Source organism: Struthio camelus, chromosome 28 (assembly GCF_040807025.1).
Source record: "Struthio camelus isolate bStrCam1 chromosome 28, bStrCam1.hap1, whole genome shotgun sequence".
NCBI lineage: Eukaryota > Metazoa > Chordata > Aves > Struthioniformes > Struthionidae > Struthio > Struthio camelus.
In genome coordinates this window covers 458,349-472,629 of record NC_090969.1, presented here as the reverse complement: position 1 = coordinate 472,629, position 14,281 = coordinate 458,349, and the positions used below count along the sequence as shown (strand labels likewise).

Genomic DNA, 14,281 nt, shown 5'->3' with positions numbered 1-14,281 from the left:
GCCCCGCGGTCCGGCCGCCCGGCGTGCAGGCAGCGCGGCGGGCTGCCCCGGCCGGGCGCCGCGAGGCCCCCGGCGCCGCGAGGCCCCGGCCCGCGTGGCGGCCCCGCCCCCCCTCCCCCCCCCCACCCCTCACCGGCCGCGGCTCCGGCCCCGGTTCCCGCCCCGGCGGCGGCGGCTCCGTCCCGCCGCCGACGCCCCGCTGCCAAGGAGGACGCGGCGCAGGGCTCGGAGGCTGCCTGGCTGCTTTATGAGCGTGCCCGGGGCCGGGGCCGGCCGGCAGCGCCCCGGTACCGGCCCCGGTACCGGTACCGGCCCCGCGGGGCAGGTCAGGCCGAGGCTGGGGAAGCCCCGGCCCCGGTGCTGGTTCCAGGTAGAAGCGCGTCGCCCTTCGCCCCGCGGGGCCCCTCGTGCCTCCCCGCGGGCTGCGCCGGCGGCGGGGTCCGGGCGGGTGGGGGTCGGGCCGCCGGCGGCCCCGTTCACAGCGCCAGCACCGGCGGATAAACCGTCGCATCTGCCGGAGACAAAGGGCAGGGTGAGAGGGGGCAGCCGGGCCGGGCGGCGGGGCGGGGGAGCGGGGCGGCGCGCCCCGCCGTGCCTTACGCTTGGGGCTGCTCTGGCTGTCCGGCTCCGGCACCTTCCAGTCCAGCTTGCGGCCCTTCTCGTAGAGGGCCTTCAGCACCTTGCGGAAGTCGTCGGGCTCGCTGCCGTTCTGGCTCAGCTCCAGGTACTTGCGATAGAGCTGCAGGGCTGTGCGCGCATCCTCGATGCTGTCATGCGTCTCGCCCTGAATCATCAGGTCTGGGGGGAGCATCCCGGTCAGGGAGAGCAGGAGCAGGGCTGGGCGCTCGCCCCAGCGGGGTGGTGCGAGGGCTCTCAGGGACCTCATAGGGTTGAGTTGGGGACCTGCCCACCCTGGCAGAGCCGCGGGGGGTGTCAGTGCCCTCAGTCCTGCCCACCCTGGCACCTCCCGAGGTACAGAGGAATCAGCCACTAACCCAGGAAGTACCAGGCAAGGAAGCGCAGGGAAATCATCCTCTTCCTCGGGATGTGAAACAAGTACACGGTGTCAATCACCTGGTCCTTGGGCACCTGGAAAGCAGAGAGCAGCCTGCTGCCAGGGCTCACTCTGGACGCAACCCCTGTGTGAGCACGCACGCTGTCCCGCTGTGGTGGGGCGAGACCCAAGCTGCCAGCACCCCCCGGACTCTACCTGGGGTGAACTTGCACTTTGCGCTGGTAAACAACATGCACCTCACCAGGAAACACCACAAAGTCAGGTTAGGACTGACCCGGTTCACCAGTACCACCCCTGGAGCAGCCTGGGACCTGTTCCCCTGCCCAAGATGCTGCAGGTCTCCCACCCTCCCCCCGATACACCATGCCCAGGTTTGGGGATGGGGACACAGTGCTGTCACCATGAGGTTGATGACGCGGAAGTCTTTCTGCAGCCCGTGACCCACGAACTTGACTCCCACATCAATCAGAAAGCGCAGCTTCAGGTAGGTGGATTTGAGAGTGGTGAGGTGCTTGGAGGAGATCTTGGCGTCCAGGTCTCCTGGCTTGATCCCTGAGTACTGGGTCAGGTAATCCACCACCTACGGAGAACAGGGCCTGGGGTCACGTGCTGGGAAGGCTGAGGGGCAGCTGCAGGGGTTCACCCCCCTCCCGCTTCCCCTGCCTAACAGCCAAGCCAGCCAGGGGAGGGTGCTGACATTCTCAGTTTCCTGAGGAGAAGGAGCCCCTTGGTTGAGTGGGAGGCACAGTGGGTCCGTGTCCTCCCTGCTGGGCAGGGGCCAAGTACCTGCTCCTGGGTGGAGATGTAGTCATCAATAAAGGGGACGCCTTCATTAGGGCCCTGCCCGCGCACACATGTGATCCTGGCCACCGACATCTGGCTGGGCTTGATAGTGGACTTGGTCCCGTCACTGCGCAGCTCGGCCTCCTCCTGTGACGGAGGAGAGGAGCGCTCAGTGACTGCCAGCTCTCACAGGCAACGTGGGGTCCAGGCGTACCCAGAGGGGCTGCCCTGCTCCCCTGGCACCTGTGTGCAGCACCCTGTGCCCTGCCCCGGGAAGGCCTGACCTCATTCAGCGTGACAAACTCGGCGTCCAGCCCCACCAGGTCACCCGCCTGCGGCATCTCGCTCAACATGAGGGGGATGAAGGTGGCGTGGCACTTGCGCTGCTTGCGAGCCAGGGAGGCCTCAGCCAGCAGCACGCTGGCTTCGATTGGGTTCTTGACTGCAGGAAGAGGGGAAAGGAGGTCAGCTGGGAGCTGGGTTCGCTGGCCACGCAGCCCCTTCCAGCTCAGACACTCACTGACGAGGTTGTACTTGGAGTTGAGGTTCCTCCGGGCGTAGTACAGGATAGCCGGCACCTTCCAGCTCATGTCGAACTGCACAGCCTCGCACTGCAGGGGAAGGAGGGACAGTGCAGGGGCAGGGAGAAGCCCAGTCCAGAGCTGGGTCCCTCTGTGCACAGCAAACCCTCCCTCCACAGGGTGCCTGCATCCATGGTCTCACCTTGACATATGGCCAGGGCAGGGCTCCGCTCAGCTCTGCCTGCCAGAGCCAGCCCCTCACCAACCATGGTGACAGAGCAAACGACGCTGCCCTGGCCTGGGAGCGTAGCCCCTAGCGCAGCATGCACACCAGAGTGCTTACCTTGTCCACAGGCTCAATGAGGAAGTCGTTGAAGAGGTACCACTGCTGGTGTGTGACGCCCTGGGAGGGGGGAAGGCACAGGCGCTCTAAATTAGGGCCCTCCCCCCCCCCAGCCAAATGCAATGACTCCTCTACTCTGTTACCAGGGAAAGATGGGGTGACAATGCCATGTGGGAACTCCCGCCCTTCCTGGGACACAGTGGGGAAATCCCTGCTGGCCTGGGTGGTGGTGGTGATGTGTAAATGAAGTGCTGTGAGGCTGGACAGAGTCTCTGCCAAACTCCTACCCAAAACTCCATAAAGATGTAACAGATAACAGACAGGGACGCAGCCCTGGCACACTGAGCACTCTGGGAATTCCTGCCTTGGGCATCTCCACCAGCTCAGAGGGAACTGCCCAGACCAGTCCCCCTTTCCTCTGGGAGGGAGATGAGGTCCCAACCCTGACCTGGAAACACAAGGACACGCTGGCAACACGCTCATGACCCAGGAGGAACTGGCCTGAGGAAGCGTGGGAAGAGCACGCCTTTAGCCCTTTCCTCTCTGTAAGCTGCATGAGAAGCACTTGGCTTCCTGGCCAAATGCTGCCTGGCGTATCTAATAAATCACTTAACAAATTCAACAGTTCAATTGACCCATTCCTGGGTCTCTTAGTAAACTACCTGATCCCCGAGCAAGCTCTGGGCAAGAACACCCCAGCAAGGCAGGACTCTTTAGGGGCAGGGCTGCTCCCAAGGGAGCCTGCAGGTATGAGAGCTTTGGGCTGGAGTGCGCCAGTCCCACAGGGCTGCTCACCTCTTTCCTTTGGTGGTAGGTCTCTCCCACTTTGATATGCCCCACCAGGCTGCCCCCCGTGCGGGAATCCAGGATATGAACGACAGTGGCCATTAGATCGTAGACATACACCGAGTCAGGGTCATCGGATGGGCTCAGCTGCAGGGAGGAACCAGCCCCAGAAGAAATGTCTGAGTCCCGCCTGACTGGGATGCCCAGAGGCAGCTCCCCAGGCCTCAAACTCAAACCCCAGAGCCTAGACATGCAGTTGCCACCAGGAGTCTAAAGGTTTCCTGGCTGGCCGTGCTGGAGACACGGGGCTCACATGAGCTGCCTCAGAGAGGGCCTCTCTTTCTCTCTCGCCCACACGCAGCCAGCAGAACGCGGTGCTGAAACAGTTCTGCTTCCACAGCCCCATGTGCATGCAACCATGTGGCCCCTGAGGGATCTCAACAGCCTTACCTCATCGCTTTCATTCCAGTTGCAGATGTCCAGCTCCTTGTTCTTGGTCAGCCTCATCTTAATGGCGTGGGGGATCCAAATGTTCTTCAGTTCCTCCACGGAAGAATATGAATGCCCCATGTCGGGGTTCCCCAGCTCCTTCCTGCCCAGAGAATCACGGAAGACCATGTTGGAAGGAATCATAGATGGCTTTCCATGTCAACCTTCTTCTGGGCAGAATCCGCACTGCCCAACCCACACATCGGTCAGTCTGTTCTTAAAAGCTCAGCAGAACAGATGGGGAGAGTCAGAGCTGCACCGCTTCTCCCCAGCTGCCTAGAGAAAGGCCTGAGAAAAGGCATCAGCTCATGTTAGTCAAAGAGGGTAGATATATAGTCCTGGACCTTTTATCAGTCAGAAAAGGCAAAGGGAATGAGGGCTGAGGGCTCAAAAATGGATCATAATGGTCTCCAAATGGGTTTCAGTGCAGAGCACCCAGTTGGCACCCAAAGAGCATCACAGTCTCAGAGCACCAATGACTGCTCCAGTTTAGAGCTCACAGGAGGACAGATAAAGTCATTATCAGATGAGAAACAGCCCTGAGTTCTCCAAGGCCAGGAGGAACAAGCCAGAAGGCATCCGTGTCCACCTAGAGTCACCACCCCAAGAATGGTTACCTACCATTCTCCAAGAGAGATTTCTTTGCCTCTGGAGATCTCAAAGCCTCCTCTCTTCATCAGGGCTCTCTGAAAGGCATACTGGCAACGAAACACAGGCAAGCGTCAGCACGGAGCGAGATTCTGTGCTTGTGAACACGTGGATGGCATTCCAGACCAGCAGTGGGAAAGACAGGGACTTTAAAGCCAGCGACAGGGAGAAAGACAGCAAGGGAAACCCAACTGTTCACCAACTCTGTGTTGTGGGAAGTGGGCACTGTCTCGTTGCTCCTAGGTCCTGGGGAACTGGGGAAATGACAGAGTGATTCTACTGCAGTCCTGTCAGCTTTATCATGGCAGGAGATCTTGTCTTTTCCAACTCCAAATGCACAGCTCATGCTACAAGCATGACCAAATACCAGTATGTCCTCTGCAAACAGAGTATGGTGAGGCTTGAGTAGAGAGCAAGAGACTGCTACAGACAGTGAGATCAAAGTGAGAACACCTCCGCAGAGCAGGGCACCCAGCAAACCCTGTGTGCCCAGGGAACAAGCCTGCTTCTGCCCCAAAGTGTCTCCCCCACCTCGGCCTGTGTCTTCCAGAAATCTGCCTCCTTGGAGCTGTTCACCTCACAGTTAATGACCAGGACGTCTGGCAGACAGCGGATATTCCGGGTCTGGACCTGCAGAGAGAACAGGAGATGGAAGCAGGGCAGCACCAAGAACCCTGGAGAGGCTCTAAACTAGATTGGGCATGTGCCACCCATTCCCTCTGCCAACATCTTTGCCTATAGGGGTTCCCCCCTGCTGCCTGGCTAGGGTTCCTGATAGCTGGGGGCACTGTAACAGAGACTGGGGCCAGGAGCAGGCTCGTGCCTCTGCAGGACTGCAGGGACTATGGCGGAACAGGTGCGCTCAGCTCCCGAGGGAGTTTCCACGTGCTCCTCTCTCCCAGGGGGATTTAGCTGGGATCTGCATGACCTGCAAGCTGTGTTCCAGCACTCGCACAGCCCTGGCAGCCCAGGAAATACCCCACACCATGCCAGCTCCCACTCCAGGCTAGGAACCGAATCTCCTGCATCTGCTCAGGAGGTTCCCCACTGACTAATGGGGGAACTGCCCCACTCAGCCTGCAGCACGGGGTGCTCACGCCCTTCTCCCACACCCCCTCTGCAGCCCACAACGCATGATGTATTTGCATCCTCCTCCCAGGCTCACCGTGGGCTGGTACTTCTCACAGTTCTCACACCAGGCCTGTGTGCTTTGCTCCAAGCAGATGCTTCGCTTTAAAATCTGGGCAAATTCGTAATCTTTCACTGGCTTCTCTAAAGGGAGCAAGGAGAATAACGTCACCTTCCAACACACAGATCTTTACCAATTAAGCTCAGCCAAACCTCTGGGGTTTTCCTCACAACCACCAGGGAGAAGGTCAACCCCCAAATCTGTCTTCCTGTAACCAAAAGCTCAGCTGGCTGAAAACCCACAACCAGGCCTTGGCTGCTGGCTCTGCCACAGCCCAGGCCAGGCAACTGCAGAAACTCCTCACTGCAGGCATCTCTGTCACCTGGAGAAGTGTGGCTCATCCACAGAGATAACAGCCCCCACCCAGTCTCTCGGTCACAAGAGAAATGCAGCGGTGCTAAACACGCCAGGCCCTGCACTGCCTGCCTCCCTTTCCCTGCGCATTACCAGTGCTCTCAGGGTAGGAGAGAGTGAAGAGCAGCGTGGAGGACACACGGACAGTTTCCTTGCCGCAGCGACACATGCTGCAGTTCTCCATCTCGCAGCTGAACAGCTGCCCAATAACTGAGTCCCCCGAGGTCCCAAAGCTGCTGCAGAAAGAGAGCGCGTGGGTTAGCAGGGTCCTGGCAATCCCTGCGGAGCAGGGCTGGACGGTACGGTGGGTTGAGCATTGGGGTCCTGCACATCCCTGGTTGCACATGTGCCCTGCAGGGCCAGCACCCAAATTCCAGCAGCTCTTGGGGAACCAACCATTAGGCTGGTGGCCAGAGCCAGTGCCTCCTGCACAGCCCCTACCCCAGCCAAGCAGAAGGACTAGGCCTAGGAGGGACAGAGGTTCAGTGATCTCTCAGCACAGGATTCAAATCCAGCCATAGGGGCAGCCTGCAGCTCAGTGTGTTCCAGTGCAGCCCTTGGGGCAAACGTCGGCAGCAAGAAAGCTCTCTCTCGAGGGATGGACGGGGCCGCTGGGAGCCAGACCCCCCCCCCCCACCTCGGTTCAGGTACTCCCTGTACTCACCTGCTGCCAGCTCCCCGATAGGCCTGCGGTCCCTCCTGCTCCTGAGTTTCCTGGTGCAGTTGAGTGAGGATGAAACGGTTCCAGCTCTGAATCAACCGACCCAGGTTCACCTTCCCCGTGGCCTCGTCCGAGTCAGCAAGGATCAGCCCCAGAGCAGAAGCCTCTGGGATTGTGCGGAAAGCCCGCAAAAAGTTGCTTCCCTGGGGATGGGGTAAGGGTGGTATGTCACAGAGATGAAATGACAGGAGTTTCCAAACTGTCTGATGCCACCCCTGAGACCCGGCCCCACCCTGCCCCTGCTTCACTGTGGAGGAATCTCTCCAACCCACTTGTCTGCGGCATCACAAACACCACCTCAGCTCACCACCAACCTGGCAGGGGTCTCCTCTAGACAGGTCCAGCATGTGGAAGAGCAAGCCCAGCTCACAACCCAGGCAGAACTCCTTCTGGCACAGGTGGTTCTGGACCAGGCAGCGGACTGGCTCCAAGAAATACAGCACCTGGCAGAGACAGAGCGGTCAGGAGAGGTGCTGGGGGGGTGCGGCAGCCTGGGGCAGGCCTGGGATGTCTCCCACCTGGATCATGCAGTTGCAGTAAGCGTTGGGGATATGGGGCTCCAGGCCTGCGAACAGCGTCTTGTTGTAATGTTTGAAGTCAAAATCTTCCAGCCCCAGCTTGGAGTATTTGATTGTGACCTGAGCAGAAACACAGCGCGTCAAACAGAAATGCCTTCTCACACCTGCGAAACATGTTGGTGCTCCTCACAGAGAGGTGAGCAGAAGCTTTGTCCCACGTGGGTCTTTTATCTGCCCCAGTTAAGCCTGGTTTGAGGACTCACAGCCAGCCTCCTCTCCTCCCCGTGCCCCAGAGTGGCCCTGGGGAAGGCTACCTTCCTGTACTTCTTGGCCACCATGTAGAGGTGTGGCTCCTCTTCCCGCCCAATCGGGGACTCAGGGACTTGGCTGAAGCTGTCAAACTCATTGTCCAGCTCTTTTAACCGATAGGGGATCTGCAAGAGGGAAGAGAAGGGAAGAAGAGCTGAACCCTGAAGCAATCTACATGAAGCACCATGTACTGAAAAAAGCAACTCCTGGGCTTTCCTGTCTCCTCAAATGAGCAAAGGAATAAACCAGAAAGGAGCGGGGCCCTCCCTTAACCTGTATGGGGCCTCCACACCTTCCTTCTTACGAGGGACTTATCACTGTGGGAAAATACAGCAGCACTGCGGGCGAGGACGAAACACACCAGTGTTTTCCCAAGGGTGAGGGACGTGCCATAAATCTCCAAACCGGACTGCTCAAACCTTTTCCTAGCAGAGAGTGAGTTATCAATAGAACTTCACTCCTAGCCTGAGAGGGGGACTCCAACCCTTCCCAAAGGCTGGTTCACCCAGTGACACTGCTGAAGAAAAGCAGTTAAGTCCAAACCACACATCTGCCTCCTGCGATAGCCTAGGCCAGAGAGCTTTGTCTCTTACCCCTGTTCAGAGCTCTGCAGAAAGCTTTGAGGTCACTTAGCACATAGTGAGGGCTTCATCCATCCCTGAACTGCAGCCACAAAGGTGCAAGTCTCAGAGGCAGTGTGACGCTGCTACTGACAGAGGTGCCCTACGCCTGCAAAGCCGACCTCAAGATGCTCAACATCCTCCTGAGAGCAGGTACCTACCTGGTTGCGGAGCTTGGTCCGTGGGTTTGGGGCATAGCCGATGAACCCCACTTTCTTCATAGTACGCAAAATCTCAGGATCGACTGGAGGGGCTCGCCTGCAAAACACACCATGACTCGGAGGCTGCTCTGTTTGGCAGCATTATTTAACCAAGGGCCTTGCTGCATAGACACATGCTGGATTTGCTCAGGGACCCTCCAGTGGGACAGGAGGGTTGCTCCCATTCAGTCATTCCACCCAGGAACTCAGAGTGTTCCCTTTCTGTTATAACAAAATAGCTGGGCTGGGTCAGAACATGGCAGCACTGCTTGGCTCAGGAGTATTTAGGATAGAGCTCAGTCAGAGGAACAAAAAAACAGTTTTCAGATACACAGAACATAGTCAGGATCTAACCAGTATCTCCTTATCATAAACAAGGAGGTTTGACCATACTCTGCTGTCTTCAGACCTGCCCAGTCACCACACCTCAGTGGTCAAGCTACATAACAGGGAATGTTTTGCAGGACACATGATCAGGAAAGGCTACGCCAGCTGTGTGGTGTGGGAGCTGCAGCAGTGGCCCAGCTGCTGCTCAGCACCAGAGCTTCTCTTCTGCCCCCAACCCTGCATCACCAGAGGTGACGCCCAACTGTACCCAAGACCCAGAGAAGGGGAGAATCTGTGCTGGGGTCAGCTCTCTCATACTGGGAAGAAACTGGCAAATTACCGGGGTGCAGGGGCAGAGTTGGCAGCTGGCCAGTCTGATAGCAGCGTCTCACTGGTCAGCGGCACGGGGATGAGCGAGAGCGGCATGAGGTCCTGGTTCCAGTCCAAGTGGGGCAGCGTGTCAACAATGCAGGGCAAGGCAAAGTCGGTCTCCCGAGAGTAGGCATTGAAGGTGACCTCAGGGGAGTCGGCCCAGAGGTGGACGCAACCCTCTGAGTCGCCAAACGCCAGGGCTTGCTTGCTGGCTGAGACGTCGAAGGTCATGATCAGCGGCCCAACCATGTTCACATGGAAGATGTCAGCAGGGTTGGCAAGGCCTGTGGGCTCGCAGAACTGGCACTGACCTGCGCAAGAGGGAAGGGCAGAGCGACGTGGCACCAGCGAGTACAAAGGCAGGTCAGCAGCGAACAGAGTAATCCAAGCACACTTCTCACTTACAGAGCCATTTGAACCAGCTGGACCCGGATCGAGAGTGCTCGGACAACTATATCCCACCAGAATTTGAACCTGAGCCTGGAGGGTGCTGAGACTGTCACCCAATTCTCACCGGAAGAGCAGAGCCCAGCCAGGCTGGGGAACGCAGCTTCACCCACCTGTCTGGGAGATGATGGCCAGGCGGGAGGTGTAGGTGGGGATGAAGCGGAGGAAGAAGGGGTCAATGTGGACCTGCAGCGGGGTGGTGGCCCGCATCATGCGCAGGTCGTACACCTTAAGGAAGCGGTCGCAGGCCAAGCCGTTCATCCGGCTGGAGAAGCCACAGGTCACCAGCAGGTTGCCATGGATATCAAAATCAGACAAGCTGCCCGAGTATGCATCAAATTCATGCTCCACCACAAATGTGCGCAGATCCCGCAAGGAGACCTGGGAAGGCAAGGCGGGGTGCTGGGTACCACATAGGCAGCTGCCGGTGGCTTAGGAGCCACTGAAGCTCCAGGAAAAGCCAGACATCGACTTCAGGGTATCTCAGAGAGAAGCAGAGTGTCAGCAGGGCTGCCAGCTAGGCTGCGGCCGGCATTACCTTCCCCGAGGTATGTCCGCAGAAGAAGAAGCGGTTTGACTGCCTCATGATGGTGATGCCAGGTACCTCCACAGTATACTGGGAAAGACGCAGAACAGCAGGGTGAGCGGGGCAGAGCACCAGAACGAAGCACCCTCCCCAGCCTGTTGTGTCACACACAGCCAGGCCTGACCCACACCTCCCACTGATACTGGAAGTGGAGAGGGCTCTTCATCCTGCGGGACACAGCCCTCAAGCCAGGCAGCAGAGCCAGAAGCAATCTCAAGACTGGCCATACCTTCTGTGTCTCCTGGACAGTGTTGAGGTCTATCTCGATCACGTGGTTCTGCAGCCCGCCAACAAGCAGAGTGCTGGTGTCTGTGAGCAGGAGACTGTGCATGTCCTCAGAGTCATCCATGCTGCAGGAGAGGGGAAAGGACAGGCCTCGTGCTCCTGCTCACTCAGAGATGTGTCAGGGAAGGGGGCTGAAAGCCTACCCTCATCCTCCTCACAGATCTAGCTTTTAAACTGCAGGCAGAGGGGCCAGGACCATCTCTACCCATGAGCAAACAGGACCACGACTGCAACTGCTTGCTCTCCCCCAGCACAGGGCCAGCGTGACCCACCTGCTGCCAGAGCAAAACACTCACAGGTAGTCAAAGATGATGAGGCCACCTCGTGACATATACTTCAGGTTGTTTTTGGTCAGGAAAAGGATGCCGTTCTCCAGACTCTGGATCTGGCGGATGTCATCGCTGCTGTTCACTTGGAAGGAGGAATACCGCTCCAGCGTCGGACCGAAAAACGAGGTGGCGTGGCCCTAAAGCCAGCCCAGGACAGACTTGTCAACATGCAGTAACACTCACCTCGGCTTTACTTGAGTGTGACACAAAGCCACGCTGAGCTGCTCTACCTCCCAGGCTCCTACCGCTCAGGACAGGTTACCAGCTACCTTACTGCTTCAGCCAACTTATGGACAGGGTTTCCTCTGTTACATACCCTGCTGCCTCCCTTTATCCCCAAAACGGTGGTAAATTGTTCAGGCTTTTCATTTTTAGGCAGATACACATGGACACGAGGAAAGAACCAAAAGCTCTACTAGCCCAACAGTTCAGGACAACAAAGCTGCTCGGGAAACACCTACAGGGTCTTTTGTAGCCAGATACATCCGATTGCTTCCTGCGCTCCTAAACAGCTACATATCGACCATCTCCAGCCAGAAACTCTGCATTAAAATAGCACAACTCCCAGTTTCCGAGCAGGACTCCCTAGCTCGGGCTCAGTTCTTAGCAGAACCACTCTCTGTGTTCAAAGCCAGCTTGCCCCCAGCTGGTCAGAGCGAGCAGGTGTCGGGCTGCAGTATCTGCATTGACAACCGAGAACCTATGCAATGACCCTCCCTTCCCCGTTCCCGAGGCAGCTTGGAGACACCTACCCCATGATTCCCAACCCACAGCATTTCTTCATGCAAGTCAAAATGGGAGACGGAGACAGGCACGCCCACTTCGGAGATGGCAGTGTGCAGCTCGGTGTACATGCCCTCCATGATGTGCACTGACTCTGGCACTGCGATACCCTCTAAAGGCACCCCCTCGGGATCCAGCTCGACGTTCTGCAGCAAGCTGGGGTTGAGGTGGGGGTCCAGGACGGGGTCCAGTGCAGGGTGGAGGGTGGGAGCATACTCAGCAAGGGAGGGGTCGAGACCTTCAAAATTCATGGTGAAAACCAACGTCTCCCTTTAAAACAGAAAAGGAACTAAGTAGGTCAGCCAGAAACACCAGGGCCCCCCAATTCTTAGAAATTTCTGTGCAAACACTGTGACTACAAGCAATGGAAAAAGCTGCTGGAATCTCCGGCGAGGGTAAGGTACATCTCTCCCAGCCGTGGACAGCGACAACATCGAGCCCACACATGCAGCGGACGTCGTAAAGTCCCTTCCCCAGGACACGCTCAGCGCTCTGCCGCGGCAGCGAACCGCCGGGGGAAGGATCCTGAGGGCAGCCCTGCTCTGGCGCTGACGTCAGCCCCGGCGCATCCGCCAGCCGCTGCGCGGGGAGCCCCAGCTCCCCGCTGCCGCCGCGGGGGCAGCACCTGCCGGGCCTCCGGGCGGCCCCGCCGCGCTCCCCTCCCCGCGGCCGGGCCCAGCGCGGCCGAGGCAGGTGCCCGCCCGGCACCTCCCCGTCTTCGCAGGCCTCGGCCCGGCGCCCGACCGCAGGCTGCGGGGGCTCGGGCGGCTCCAGCTGGGCCCGGCCCGAGCCTCGGCGCGGGGCCAAGAGCGGGGCCCGCCGCCCCCGGGGCAGCCGGGGCCGGGGCGGCGGGGACCCGCTCGAGGGGACGAGCTGCCCCGGCCCCGGCCCCGGCCCCGACCCCGGCGGGAGAGCGCGTTACCCGCGCCCGTTACCCACAACGCCCCGCGCCCCCCGCGGGCCCCGTTACCGAGCAGCCCCCCGGGCGCGGCCCGCCCCGCCGGGGCGGTGTCCCGGGCTCGTCCCGCTGCGCGGCCGGGCCGGGGCCGCCGCCGCCGCCGCCGCCGCCGCGCGCGCCCCCACCTCCCCCCGTCGTTATGGCAACCGCGGGCTCCCGCGCTCCCGCCTGGCGGCCGACCCTTCCTCGCGGCTGGCGGGCCAATGGCAGCGCCGAGCTTGCGGCGCGGGCCAATCAACGCGGGAGGGAGGCGGGAATAAGCAGAAGGCGAGGCGCGGCGGGGAGCGTGCGGGACGGTACGGCGGAGGGGACAAAAAGGCTGGAACCGAGCGTCCTGGGGGCGCGTCGGTGCGGGCGGGCCGCGCTCAGCCCCGGCCGGCCGGCAGCGGTGGGGCCGCGGGGAGCCCCGGGGAGCTGCAACCCCCCAGACATCTACAACACCCTGCAGAACCCCCCCCCAAACGCCCCTCAGGCCCCCAACCCCCCCCAGACCCCTCCAGCACCCCCAGACCCCCCTCCCACAGCCCCCAACCCCCTCAGACCCCTCCAGCACCCCACAGACCCCTCCAGCACCCCCAGACCCCCCTCCCACAGCCCCCAACCCCCTTCAGACCCCTCCAGCACCCCACAGACCCCTCCAGGCCCTCCAGCACCCCATGGACCCTTCTGGCCCCCCCAGACCCCCCTCCCACAGCCCCCAACCCCCTCAGACCCCTCCAGCACCCCACAGACCCCTCCAGCACCCCCAGACCCCCCTCCCACAGCCCCCAACCCCCTTCAGACCCCTCCAGCACCCCACAGACCCCTCCAGGCCCTCCAGCACCCCATGGACCCTTCTGGCCCCCCCAGACTCCCCTCCCACAGCCCCCAACTCCCTCAGGCCCCTCCAGCACCCCCCAGACCCCTCCAGCCCCCCCAGCCCCCCCTTGCACAGTCCCCAACCACCCCCCAGACCCCTCCAGCCCCCCCATGGACACCTCACACCCCCCGACACGCCCCACTCGCAGCCCCCCACACTCGCCCCCTCCAGCCGCAGGGCCCGCCGTGGCCCCCCGGCCGGCGGGATGCTGGGCCCTGGCATGCTCGTGACTTTGTGGAAAACTCCAGCGCGGGCTGGAAACTCCTCGGACGCCTGCTGCTGCCCCTGCGGCCAGGCCAGGCGTGGAGCGGCCCCCGGCCCACGGCGGTGCCCCGGCACCGGGCTGGTACTGCCCTTCTCCCGCAGCCGGAGGCCCTGGCCCACCCTGCTGGCGGCTCCTCCGTGGGCCCCTTCCTGGGCACCTCCGGGCCCCGGCGCGGGAAGGAGGGAATCTCCGAGGTGACAGCATCGGGGAAAGTGTGGGCGGGCGAGCCCTGCGGCACCTGCAGCACCTGCCACAGGTTCACCTGCCACCGACGCCGGCCTTCCCCGTGACTCACGTCCCAGCCTGCCCGCAGGAGGCACGTCCCCGCTGCCCTCAGCCTCCATCCTGGCCTCCCCGTGGGAGCCGCATCCCGACTGTCCCCAACCTCCATCCTGGCCTCCCCGTGGGAGCCGCATCCCGGCTGTCCCCAACCTCCATCCTGGCCTCCCCGTGGGAGCCGCATCCCGGCTGTCCTCAGCCTCTCTTCTGGCCTCCCCACAGGAGCTGTGTCCCCGCTGTCCCCAACCTCCATCCTGGCCTCCCCCTGGGATCCACATCTTGGCCGTCATTGGCC

General features: G+C 60.9%; 1 protein-coding gene across 4 annotated transcripts; it reads right to left on the bottom strand.

The window, feature by feature from the left end:
• Window positions 1-220: 220 nt before the first annotated feature.
• Window positions 221-12,682, bottom strand: PAN2 (poly(A) specific ribonuclease subunit PAN2). 4 transcript variants are annotated; one of them, XM_068921656.1, is made up of 26 exons: window positions 11,985-12,130; window positions 11,595-11,895; window positions 10,810-10,979; window positions 10,458-10,578; window positions 10,181-10,258; window positions 9,756-10,023; window positions 9,164-9,506; window positions 8,458-8,554; window positions 7,682-7,801; window positions 7,368-7,487; window positions 7,164-7,292; window positions 6,793-6,992; window positions 6,222-6,361; window positions 5,751-5,857; window positions 5,117-5,215; window positions 4,559-4,635; window positions 3,899-4,040; window positions 3,458-3,595; window positions 2,663-2,722; window positions 2,319-2,409; window positions 2,083-2,240; window positions 1,802-1,945; window positions 1,416-1,595; window positions 996-1,089; window positions 601-798; window positions 221-511 (listed from the first exon to the last, which is right to left on the bottom strand). In XM_068921656.1, the coding sequence occupies exons 1-26, from the start codon at window positions 12,029-12,031 to the stop codon at window positions 477-479; spliced, it is 3,657 nt and encodes a 1,218-aa protein (XP_068777757.1). In that variant the 5' UTR covers window positions 12,032-12,130; the 3' UTR covers window positions 221-476. The 4 variants fall into 4 exon arrangements, with proteins under 4 accessions (XP_068777757.1, XP_068777758.1, XP_068777756.1 ...); XM_068921657.1 differs by lacking the exon at window positions 11,985-12,130 and adding an exon at window positions 12,596-12,682 and having other exon boundaries at window positions 222-511; window positions 6,222-6,364; XM_068921655.1 differs by having other exon boundaries at window positions 222-511; window positions 6,222-6,364; window positions 11,985-12,127.
• Window positions 12,683-14,281: the final 1,599 nt, after the last annotated feature.